The sequence below is a fragment of the Lonchura striata genome, chromosome 2, assembly GCF_050655825.1.
Source record: "Lonchura striata isolate lonStrDom1 chromosome 2, ASM5065582v1, whole genome shotgun sequence".
Lineage (NCBI taxonomy): Eukaryota > Metazoa > Chordata > Aves > Passeriformes > Estrildidae > Lonchura > Lonchura striata.
In genome coordinates, this window is record NC_140704.1 from 75,858,341 (window position 1) to 75,870,435 (window position 12,095).

At 35.0% G+C, this 12,095-nt stretch overlaps 1 protein-coding gene across 17 annotated transcripts in view; it reads right to left on the reverse strand.

The window, feature by feature from the left end:
• CDH18 (cadherin 18) overlaps nt 1–12,095 on the reverse strand; it is a 526,603-nt gene that overhangs the window by 32,311 nt on the left and 482,197 nt on the right. For all 17 annotated transcript variants that reach the window (XM_031503961.3, XM_021526413.4, XM_085571653.1 and 14 more), the window contains one exon: nt 6,043–6,179. In XM_031503961.3, coding sequence (XP_031359821.2) covers nt 6,043–6,179 — 137 coding nt within the window. The remainder of the gene's footprint in view (nt 1–6,042; nt 6,180–12,095) is intronic.

A 12,095-nucleotide genomic window follows, 5' to 3' on the forward strand; every position in this document is an offset into this window, starting at 1 on the left:
CACTATAACAATACACTTTATCTGTTTATCTGATGTAATTATAGGACTTTCATTATTCAGCAACTCAAGGGGTTTTATATTTCACTGCTGCATATGATTAGTTGTCTCTGTGAATCCTCTTTTTCTCTGAATTATGTAACTGCATGTTTCTGTTATTGTTTTTACCAAGACTCATTAATAAACTACTTATGTTATAATTAGGAAAGGCACTTTAGTGCTTTTTACTCTAAGTCTTGTAAAATGACTGTTCCAAACTTCTGTTCTAGTGGGTTATCCCAAATTTTCTCAAATTTAAATTCTGAGCAGGGTTTGTGGCACTCTGTTAAAATGTGTCCAAAAGTTATTGCTTTGAGTAGTTTTTTGCAATGACTTTTTCCTGGTATCTTTTCCGTAGAATATAGGGCATTGCATAGTTTGTCAATGAAGTACTGCTCTAACTCAACACTTTGGTATTTTTCCCCCCTGAAGTTCATAAGGAATACGTATGGCAAAGAAAATACAGAAAGCATATAAACAAAGAAAAAATTGGGGTTTTGGGGTTCTTTTTGTTTTTTTTTTTTTTTTTCCAATATCTGATATTTTCTTAAAACCTTGGAGATTTATGTTTTTGGTTTTTTTTTTTTCTGTAAAATCAACTGCATATTGATGTCTCTTGACATCAAGTAGTTTGATTTCTAATCCATTACAGTTTCAAAGCTCTGTATATACAGGTTCCTTTAAAGTGGTTACTTTTTACTGTCTCTTGATAGGATTTCATTAAGTTTGGGGGATCTGACAGAACCTGGCATGAAGCACCATTATTTCAATTCTCCTGTTCTATACAGCCTCTCCACAACTTTACATATTAGGAGTTCTTTATTGACCCTTCAATCACAAGTTTTTGCACCCATTGCATTAAAGTTGGTCTTTTAAGCAAATAGTGGAAAATGGACTGATTTTCCATTTTTGGCCACTGCAGAGCATTTTGGAGACAATCAGGAGCACCACAACTTGATCCCCAAACTGTCAATAATCTAATAAATACAGAAATACATCCTATACACTGATATGATAACCAACTGCATAAGAGAAACATGTGAAAACTTCCCAGTTAAAGGTCCCTTTAAAATCATTAAAATATAAGCACTTATCTTTCTTTAAAAAAAAAAAAAATCATCACATTTTTAATTAGAAGCACAGGTATTATCCATCTAATTGTCCAGTATTTTATGAACTCCGATAACCTTTTCAGGTTAACATCACCTGAAAAACATATCAAGAAGCTCTCTTTTCTTCCTTTATGTTCTTCTATATGTTAAAAACACAGCTCCCCATATCAAAAAATCACAGATTCATTGCTTTTGAACATGCTTCCATAGATCTGCAAGTCCAACTCCTTTGCTCAAAGCTGGATCTACAGTGTACATTGCTCTGGGCCATTCCAATTGGGTTCTGAATGTTTCCAAGACAGAGAATTCACAACCTCTCAATGTGACCTGTTCCAATGTTTAATTAATCTCACAGTCAAACCATTTTTCTTATTTGGTTTAAATTTAATTTTCTGTGCTTCAATTTGTGTACATTGCCTCCTGTCATTATACTGGATACTATCAGATGAGTCTTTTCTGATGTTGATCATCTTTAGTCACCTCTTAGACTCCCCCTAACAGTTATCTAAACAGACTGATGTTGTGGAGCGGCATGCGCTCCTCTCGCCGCAGCACTCCGAGCCGTGCCGTGCTGGGCGGTGAGGGAAGAGAACGGGCGGCCGCTTCCCCCTGCAAGCTCTGCAGTTCAGTTCGTGGCGCACGGGGACAGACGAAGGCGACCACGGGACTTGGGGGTGAACGGGATGGTTTTATTCAGTGAGCCCCAAGACCCCGGCGGGCGGGGGGGCAAAGGTTTTATACAGAACTCAGGAGGACAGGTGTAGGAACAGTAACCAATAAGGGAATAGCAGGGGAGGAGTTTAGGGCAGAACTAACATATCACAAACCTATCAGGGGAAACAGGGGAGAGCTAGGGAAGACTGACACTGGGGAGAGGAGGAGATTGGGGGGTTTGGGGGGGGGGGAACAGATATTAAACAAATATTAAATGAAAGAAAAACACACCACCGCAGACTGAGAAGCTCCTTCTGAGCCTTCACATCTCCAGGCTGAACAATCCCAGCTTTTCCAGTCTCTCCTCATGTGAGAGATACTCTAGTCTTCATGATTTCATGCCCCTGTACTGGACTTAGTCCAGTATGTCCATGTCTCCTTTGTACTGAGGATCCCAGATCTGGGAGCATTCCTCAAGCAGCTTCACCAGGGCTGTATAGAGCAGAAGGATCACCTCTCTCAGCCTGCTGAAAACAGGTTTTCTCACCCAGTGCAGAATGGGGTTGACCTTTGCCACAAGAGCACATCACTAGCTCACACCCAGCTTTCATCCACCTGGATCTCCACCATGTCCTTCTGCTATTCATCTGACAGTTGGCCCTGAGTTTTGTGCCATTTGCAAAGAGAGTGAGAGTGGTTGAGAAAGCACTCTGTTCCACATACCACATCAAAAGCCACCAGGAGTACTTCCTAGTGACTGGACTCCAGCTGCTATTTAGGCTGCTGGTTACAGCCCTTTGAACCTTCCATTCCAGACAAATTCCATCCACTTCACTTTTAATTTATCTAGCCTGTTCTTCTGCGTCTCTTACTCTTACATGTATCTCTCTCAATCTTCCTTAATTCTTACCAGCTAAGGAGGTAATTTTGGAATTTGAATTACTTCCTATCATTGAGTGCTATCATTATAATGAATTCTAATTGACAGATTCTATGCTAGTCCTTAAATTAGCTCAGCCTTAAGTTTTTCCACTTCCAGTGGGACAGATTGTACTATTGGTTTTACTATACTATACTGTACTATACTATATACTGTATTTCTTTCCTCTAAATCAGTCTTTCATGTGTGCATTTGATCTGTACTTTCCTATTCTCATTACTTTTGTCAAAGATTTGTTTAAAAACCTTTACTCGGATAAAATAAATTACATCTTCTCCCTTTTCAAATAGACCTTTGTAATTTTTTTTTCAAAGAATTCTAAGTCAATTAAGTTGTAATAATTCTATGTGAATCTGTATTTTAAAGTATTACTACTACTGTTAGTATGACTACTTCTTCTCTCTGCCCCAGATTTAGTCTCTAGATCCTTCAACATAAACTATAGTACTACTTTATCATCTTATTTCCTAATACCACAAAGAGATTTCAGGTAATACCAATACTGAAACAATCAAAGTAAATGCTTCTGGACTCAAAAATTCCACTCTCCCTCCCTGTATGCTGCTGTTTAAGAGCAATGCATGTTAAAGAAAGAAAAGGATTGCCCATCCATTTTTATGGTAATGGTGTGCTTTAAGAAGTAAGAGCACAAACAGAAAAAAAATGTGGATTATTACATCAGCATTACTTCCACAGACCAAAGTGATAGGACTTTTTCAGATTTCAGAGAGGACATTTGAACAATGCAGACAGTATATATCACATACAGAGATGAAAAGTGAAAGTAAATATCTGAAAGTTTAAGAAAGAATAAGGTTGAGGCATCGCAATCAACATATCACACATTTGGGGCTAGAAATATAATGTTGACTCTAAATTTCATTTATGTAAAATAAGCCAGGTTGCAAATAGTGGTCAGAAGGATGATAGGTAGAAACTGAATTATATTAGTGAAATGTAGCACAAAGTGAAGAGAGGAAAGCACTTCAAGAAAGTAACTATAATCAATGCTTTATACTCACAGAGCACCTCTTGTTGCTGAAGGAATAAAATATTTATGGGCCTTGCAGGTTCTGCTGTGTCCTTGGCCAGGCAAATGGTGTCAGAAACTGCAAATGCTTTCTACTATATCAGAAAAATTTGAGGACTACCACCCCCACAGCTAAGTAACACTTTTGTCATAGCCTTTGACTGATACTATGGCTTTAGTCTTAGTTCTGCAAAACCTTGTGCATGAACTTGAAAGCAAAAGCCATAAGACTAAATATGGGATCTATAGCACTTAAAGGAGCAGCTTCAGCCATAGACAGATTATGCTCCTTGCTCCACCATAAATTAAATTATTAAGTTCACAATGAATATGGAAGACAACAGTGTTGTAATTTCCAAATTACTGCAAATAACAAAATGGTTGAGGAAGTAGATACAAGGAAAGGCTGTCTGTCATTTAGGCTGGCTATGAGTCTGTCTGTCATCCATCTCTTCCTCACTACTATCTCTTCCTTTTTTCATAAATGAATTGTTTTTCCAACTGACACTATAGGTTTACTTATTTTTCTAACTCCAGCTTTAATGGTAACAAAGGCAGTGCAAGGGACAAGAAAATCAGATTTGTGTTTTCCTGTAACAAATTGAACCTGAAATAGACTTCTAAGCAGAGTATCTAAAAGCAAAATAAAATAAAATAAAATAAAACAAAAAAACAAACAAACAACAACAACAACAAAAAAACAAAAACAAACAAACAAACAAAAAAACAACAAGAAAAAAGGAGTATAATTCTTATAATTTATTCCATTCTGTTTTAGTTATAAGCATAATCCTCCTTCTTCATACTATTCTCAGCATGATGCATGTACCAGCACTCTTTTGATTATGTGAAACAAATAACGAGGAGAAAGCTATGTTTAAGTTTTATGCTATTGAGATTTCTTTCTGGAAAACAATTGCATTTCAATGGCTTCCAAAAAAGGACTCATGAATGCTCCTTTTTTCAATGTCCCAGTGTAGCTTTTAAATCTTTTTGTTTTTTTAATTAACAGTATGCACCTGTTTATGATTAAGCTTTAATTATATTTCATTTCATTTCATACTGAATTCAGTTTTTTGAACTGAACTGACATTATATATATGGCAACACTGTCAAGCACACAGGAATGTTAGTGTTCATTTTTTCAAGGAGCTAATAATAAAATTCTAGATCCTATTATTTACTAAAGGAAAGTACTTAGGTCAAAATGTCAATTTAGTTCTGAATGCAGGTACAATAATAAGAAACAATTTGTTGTCTTTATGAAACACATTCATGCTGCTTATTTTGTAGCATGTGCTAGTGCTGTAGTGGCAGAACAGATTAAATTTTAACCAAGAGATGAAACAGATGAAAGCAGACCAGGCTCGATAATCAGTGGAACCTGTTAAAAGTAAAACCTGCATTTTATCATTAAAAAAAAAAAAAAAGGAAAATGAATATACATAAATGCATTTCACAGTTTTGATCACTGAAAGATGGTATCATGAATAGTGCTTAGGAGGACTGAATCTATCAACCCAGGATGGGACTTTTTCTTTCTTCATTTGCCTTGTTGAGTAATTTAAATTAAAAACCTTCACTGTGGAAAAATAAAGACCCTGTAATAAAAAAGACTAACTGACCTTGCCTCAAGTAAAAATATTTGTTTCAGAGTCCTCACCCTGGTGGCTTTTGATCATTGCAGGGCTTATCTGAGGCAATGGATATTCATCAAAATTAGAGTACTTTCAAATGCATGGGTAAATATTTATTGTATCTTGGCAATTTGCCTATTAAAAGGTCAGAAACATAATTAGAAACTACTAGGCATCTGTGAAGTATAAATTAACATGGGCATACAATTAGCATGCAATTCGCTAATAGTTGATAGTAGATATAAAAAGGAAAAATGAATTTCTCAGACTGTACTAAGTAGTGTTAACTTGTAAGACATATGAATTGTGAAACACAAATGGGACAAGCTGTTTATTTTAGGAGATTAAATGCTTAGAAATGTTGCTGGGCAAGTTGGCAGCCTTCTGTCCCATTCAGAGAAATGTGGCATATTTACAGAGGTGAAGTCACATAGGCATGTGATTTTGTTTAATTGTTCCGTGGAGTAAGATTATTCACAAGCATAAAGAAAATTCTCCTTTATCTGGACTAGTGAAAACCCACTGGTGTTAAAAATAACATAACATATTAAGGTAGTCTTTCTTAAAATCTGAGAGTGATAATTTTCCTTTCTAATTTTATTTTTCATATTATATGTCAAATAAATTATTTACCTATCTCAGAAGCAGCCACTGTGATGTTGTACCAAGGTGTCTCCTCTCTGTCAAAGATCTTGGCAGTCTTAATGGTTCCAGTACTAGCATCAATGGTGAAATACCTATCTTCTTCTGTGTTATGATCAATGAAATATCTATGAAGAAATAAAACAATAAATATATATTCATTGTAGTATATATATAATCCAAAGTAACAGAAAGCTATACATGAATTTACTTTCCAGCTTTTAAAATCACAGACACTTTTAAAAACAACCTGAAAAAATCTATAATTTGGAGAAACCCAAAGTAACACCGTATTTAATTTCTGTGATAATGTTTTATTTCTTTTCATACATAACAATATTTCTACCATGAGTCACAAAGATATCAATTGCTAGCAGGTGGTATTTTGCACGGCAGTATACAACCCTGTCAAAGGTAAGATATATATGTGTTCTGACTAAAAATCATGAAATGGAAAAGCAAAAAAGAAAGCAGAAACTAAGATACTATTATTCGGCTTATTTGCCTGTCACTGCAAAGCAGTGTGATCAGCCTTGGTCCCTTTTTTGAAGCACACCTCTCTGATGTTAACTTGATGACAAGGTAACACATAAGTCATTTGGAACATCACCATTACAGCATATCAGAAACATCTGGTTCCCAGAGCAGCCATTGACAGTACCCTAGAAGAAAAGCTAAACTTCCCTGCTTTACTCCCTTGGTTTCAGGGTACTTTGCCTAGCAGGGGAATTCAAAGCCTTGAAGTGGGTAATGGAAGCAGAGGGAGCACAAAAGAAGAGATTGACAAGACTTTTCTCAAAGCTGGAATTATTTACAATGGCTTTTAACAAATGAAGCAATTACAGAACTCTTCCAAGCTTTCTTGACTAACTCTGGAAAAAAAAAGAAAACAAAGGAAAAATATTCTTTTTATATACCATAACTACTTTTCCTGATAATTTGTCATCCCTGCTTTCATTTTGTGAAATTCCATATATATTTAATATATGGAAGGCATATAAAGATTAAAATTATTTATTTGCCCCATCCAATTGCTCTTATTTTTACATCACCAGAATATAATTCCTAGCTAATAAAAAGAGTGGTGCACATAAAAGTTGCAAAGCACAAATCAATTAAAAATAAGGTTTTTTTCACTCACAATGTACTTATTTATACTAGTTGTGTAAATAAAAAGCAAGCAAACAAACAATTAATTGAATGACATATTAAAGGCAGAGATGATGTGAAAAAGTAAAATAAAGTAAGCACTTAGAAGGGAAAGCAGAAATCTGAATTAGTCACCTTAACTGGTCAAAGGATTGAACACTCAGTGGAAAAGCCAGATAGGGTTTGGTGACTTAGGGTAGATCTTCCTTACTGGAGAGAACCCGAACCTCCCTCTCCTACCTGCCTTATAGTATGTTAACTTGCCTTTTGGAACTCCATATTTTCTTACCATACCTCAAGTATTTTCAGCAGCTAAAGCACAATAGTTTAGTCACTGGAAATCAAATAAGCCAAAGCTAGGATAGAATATCTTTCTTTTTGTCTGTTCTCCATCCTTCCTTTCAATAGCATGAAAAGTGAAAGCCCCACTGCGGGACTGTTGAAGTTGTTGGAGAGGCAGCAGATCTCAATTCCTACCCATTTTATGTTTTTCTGGAGCAAGGATTGTACTTACTGTTTCCCATAAGCTAAGTCAGAAACCCTTGTGCATTTCATTATTACCAAGATTTCAGAATATCTCATTACAAAATATACCAGAAGTACACAATAGTGACAATTTGGATGTGCAAGATGGCAGCTCAAGTTGCTTCAAACAAGTGGACTAAGAAGATCTTGATTATTTAGGTGACGGGGCAATTTTTAAAAGTTTAAGTCAGGAATTTTTTTTCAAAGGACATTATTCAGTGTATTGGTAACTGAATAGGAAAAAAACAAAAAACAAAAAACAAAATAGTGATGCTGCCAGAAAAAGAACAAAAAAGCTAGTGAATTTATATACAGCGGTCATTGCAGACATGCTTCTAAAAGTTGCTGTGGTTCTCCATGCTTGGTAAACTCAGGATAGGAAATAAAAGAAAACTCCTGATGAACTTTAGAAATTTATTTTGCTTTGAGGAATATTGGAATCCTCTGAGGACACATCACAGAAAAGAACTAAAATGGACCACACAATTATCTTCTTGGCATTATTTTATGTGGCCCTATTTGTACAAGCTATAATCACCTCTTTAAGACTATGCCAGTCTCAGTGGAGAAGTTGTATCTCTCATGTCCACAGATAGCATTGCCTTCAACTATTTATAAAAACTTGGAGACATTGTGGTATCAACCTCTAAAAATCAATAAAGCTGCCATATTTGCTACAGAGCCATGTTGACATCTGAACTTTGTCCAGAAGATACATGCTTCAGGTGGAGAAATGCCCCCATACCTTATACCTTATGCTTGGCAGTGTAGGAAAACTTAACTAGGAAAAATAGTTGGAATATTTTGATCATACTACTATTAACACAGAAATAATGAATGTCTGATTGTGTTGGGTGAGATATATACACAGATATACAAGTATCTTTTACATTATGAACTAGAAGGTTAAAAGAGAAAATGTGGAAAGCATAATTGTCCTTCAGTTTTCTTGGAGACCTTTTGCTGGTAGAGCTTACAATCAGCTATGCAGTGATAAAATTTAACTACTTCTCTCCTATAGCTTTGTTTTTCTTGCCTTTAGGAGTCTCCTGATAACAACAAGGATTATTTACTGAAAAAAAGAAATCAAATATTCTTTCCTGACCTGTGCTTATAGAATATGTGCACTGCAAATCCATATCAGCTTATAATACAAGAGTCTCATCCCTGCAAACATTAATTAGTCTGGACACTTTTTGCTTATTATCAACATCAGGCACAGTGACTATTCTATTAGTCATTATTGTGCTAACCCCTAGAACCATAAAAATAAGGCTATGTATTATTTCTAGCAGTAACTTAAAAATAGACAGAATTTCATATTGGGCTTCAATGAGGAAAAACTTAATACAAATTCTTAGCTGCTGTTATGTGTATATGAGTTATAAAAAAATGTTACCTCTTCCTCTGAGCAAAGTACAGGAAAAAAAAGGAAAATACCTGTCCCAAAAATGAAGCTTGTGTAAAAAACCTGATGTTTGATTTTCTGATTAATTGTGATAATCTAAAAATTCATTTTCATAAACGTATTGTAAATTATGGTATTTTTTTCTTTTTCAATAGGACCATCTTTTTATAAATCAATTATTTAAGTGTGTTCTACAGAAACTCAAATGTCTGTTTAAAGAATTTAGGATTGGATGAATAACTTCAACTGTATTTTCTGTGTCATTAATGAAAACAAAATAATCCTGTGGTAACTCATTGTACTAAAACTTCTACTTCCAATTTTGGTAGAATAATGATTTTTTTAAAAAAAATTATCCACAGTTGCACTTCCCTTTCATGTGCTAACTTTTGCATACAGTTTGAAATATTCACAGATTGACAATTCTTTTCTTCATCAATTACTAAATAAGGGCGTGGTACTTTCTTAAGTTTTCCCATTATTAAAATGTTCAGTTCTCCTCCATTACTCCAGATTCTTCCTTAAAACTGTTTTGTTCATCACATCTAAAGTAGCCATTTGCTCTTCCCTGTTCCCCAACTTTCATGAATGTATCAGTATAACAAGTTACAGAAGATATTCCCACACACTAAAAAACATAGGAATGCTAGTTCTTCTTCCAAGTGCTTTAAAAATATTTTGTAAAATAACTCTCTTGGTAAATCAACTAATTTTTGTCATATAAGAGGACATTTAGAACAAGTTTCAATATTTTTACAAAGTGCTGAACAATTTAGACCTTTATAAATACTAGTCACTTGTTTATCTACATGTTGAGAATAGAGACTAGATATATCCATAAATAGACCACATTCTTGAGCCAAGGATGCTTTACTTAAGCTTTTGAATTTACTTCATCTGATAAAAAAAATTAAATTCATCTGGATAATAGTGGCAACAGACACAGTCATTCCCTTCTGCGCCTACCCTTCCCTCCACATCTACTGATCTGCTTTTCAATGCTTTTTCTAGACCACAAAAATATATAGTACAAGTTTTGAATTTCAAAGAGTGATTTCAAAAGAGATTTTTCACCTTAAGTCAGTTGATGGTCTCTGCTCACTTAGAATACATTAATTCAAAAATTAATTAAAAATATCCATTTGAGATATTTATTTATAAGCACTTACTCATGACAATACCATGTGACTCAGCATGCTTATAACCACTGCACATTAAATCTGCACATCAGAGCTGCATGGCACATGTTAATAAGGAGACTTAATTACAAGACATGCCTAGATTAACAGCTCTCCAAAAACTGTTTATATGCAAACCAGCAGCAGAAACCAATCTGAAAGAAATTTCATTTAAAAAAATCATGAATATAGAAAACTTAATAGTCACACTATCTGAAGACAATCTGAATGAAATTAAATACCAAAACTCATCCTGCTAACACTGGCAAATGCAACATGTGCCATGTTTTTATTATGTAGTCTCAGTGAACAGAAGTACATTCCCAGCTTCATCCAATCCTTCTGACCAAAGCAAGCCACTGGCTCTTCTGGCTTTGTTCCTCATTTCTTGCTTTTTAGTGTAGCAGTGAGTCAGTGATGACAGATATTCCCCCATTTTGCTGAAAACTAAAAGCATTTGCATCAATTAGAAAATTAAGCTAAATATATATGAATGATGGCCCTTGGGCAGAAGGTCACTATGGAACATACAAATCTGCTTGCAGTATTCAACCTGTCAGACTCTAATAATGCAAAGATTGCTTAAAACGGAGAAAAATTTCAGAGGTGCTAAAGTAGTTTAGAAATATTAATTATCTCGAAATTGTTTAGGAGGGCTTCTGAAGCTAAAAGGCATAAGCATTTTCAGAATCTCTCTGCCTAAATTATTGTCTTACTATTAATACCAGTCATTCACTGGATAGATAACTGGCATAGGCTGTTACTGTTCTGGTATGGTTCTATCTAGTTACTGTGTTTTAAGGACAAACCTTGAGTTTAAACTTTTAAAATAGTTTTGAGATTTTAAGTTGTTTCTTTTTTTTTAATCTAATCTTTTAGATTAGATTAAAAACTCATCTTTTCATTATGTTATTTTTCATTTATTAATTACCCTATTTATCAACTGTAAAAATGAACTCTGTTACATATTTCTACCTTGGCTGCAAATCTCATATTGATAATAAGCTTCCAAAAATAAACTTCAGCCAGATGTGAATTCAAAGATCACAGCACTTCCTTGGACTTCTGAGGTATAGGCAAATATCCAGTCCTCAAATAACAAGTGAAGCTGCTTACAAAGAATTACTAAAAAAAGTCCATGGGAATGGAACAGAACCTTGTCGAACTATTAAGGACTTATCAGTTAAAAGTCAAATATCTTTAAAAGGAAACCTGTTCAGTTAAATATTTAAGCAAGAAATTTTACCAGAAAGAGATAAAGTACAGATTTTTTTATTTAATTTTATAAAATATCTTAGAAAAGGATGAGTAAGCAACTGCATAGAGAAAAGGAGGTGTATCATGGGAAAGACTGAGAGAACCAACCAGCTGACACTCTCTGTGTTTGACCAGGTGGAGAGCAACAAGAAGTGGCCCATGCTGGGACATAACTTCAGTGCCTTTTATGTCTCTCTGCCTCCTGACAGCAGCACTCATGAGCCTGGGAACCAGCAGCAAAGCCTTGAACCCAAATGAGGTGGTGAGGAAACATTCTGTTGTTGTGACTGTCATGCACTTCAGACCAATTTCCCCATAGTTCAAACAAATTCAGCCAGGAGAGAAAAGGAATTGTGAAATATGACTGAGAAGTCATGCCAATCAGAAGGCAACCATGTCTGTTACATTAAGGAGACATTCGATGTTCCAGAGCTCCTTGGCAGAAGACCGCTACTGAGAACTGCAGCCTTCAATTGTGCTTTCCATGTGTGAAAACTGAATACATTAGAAGATAGCTTGGATAAGGT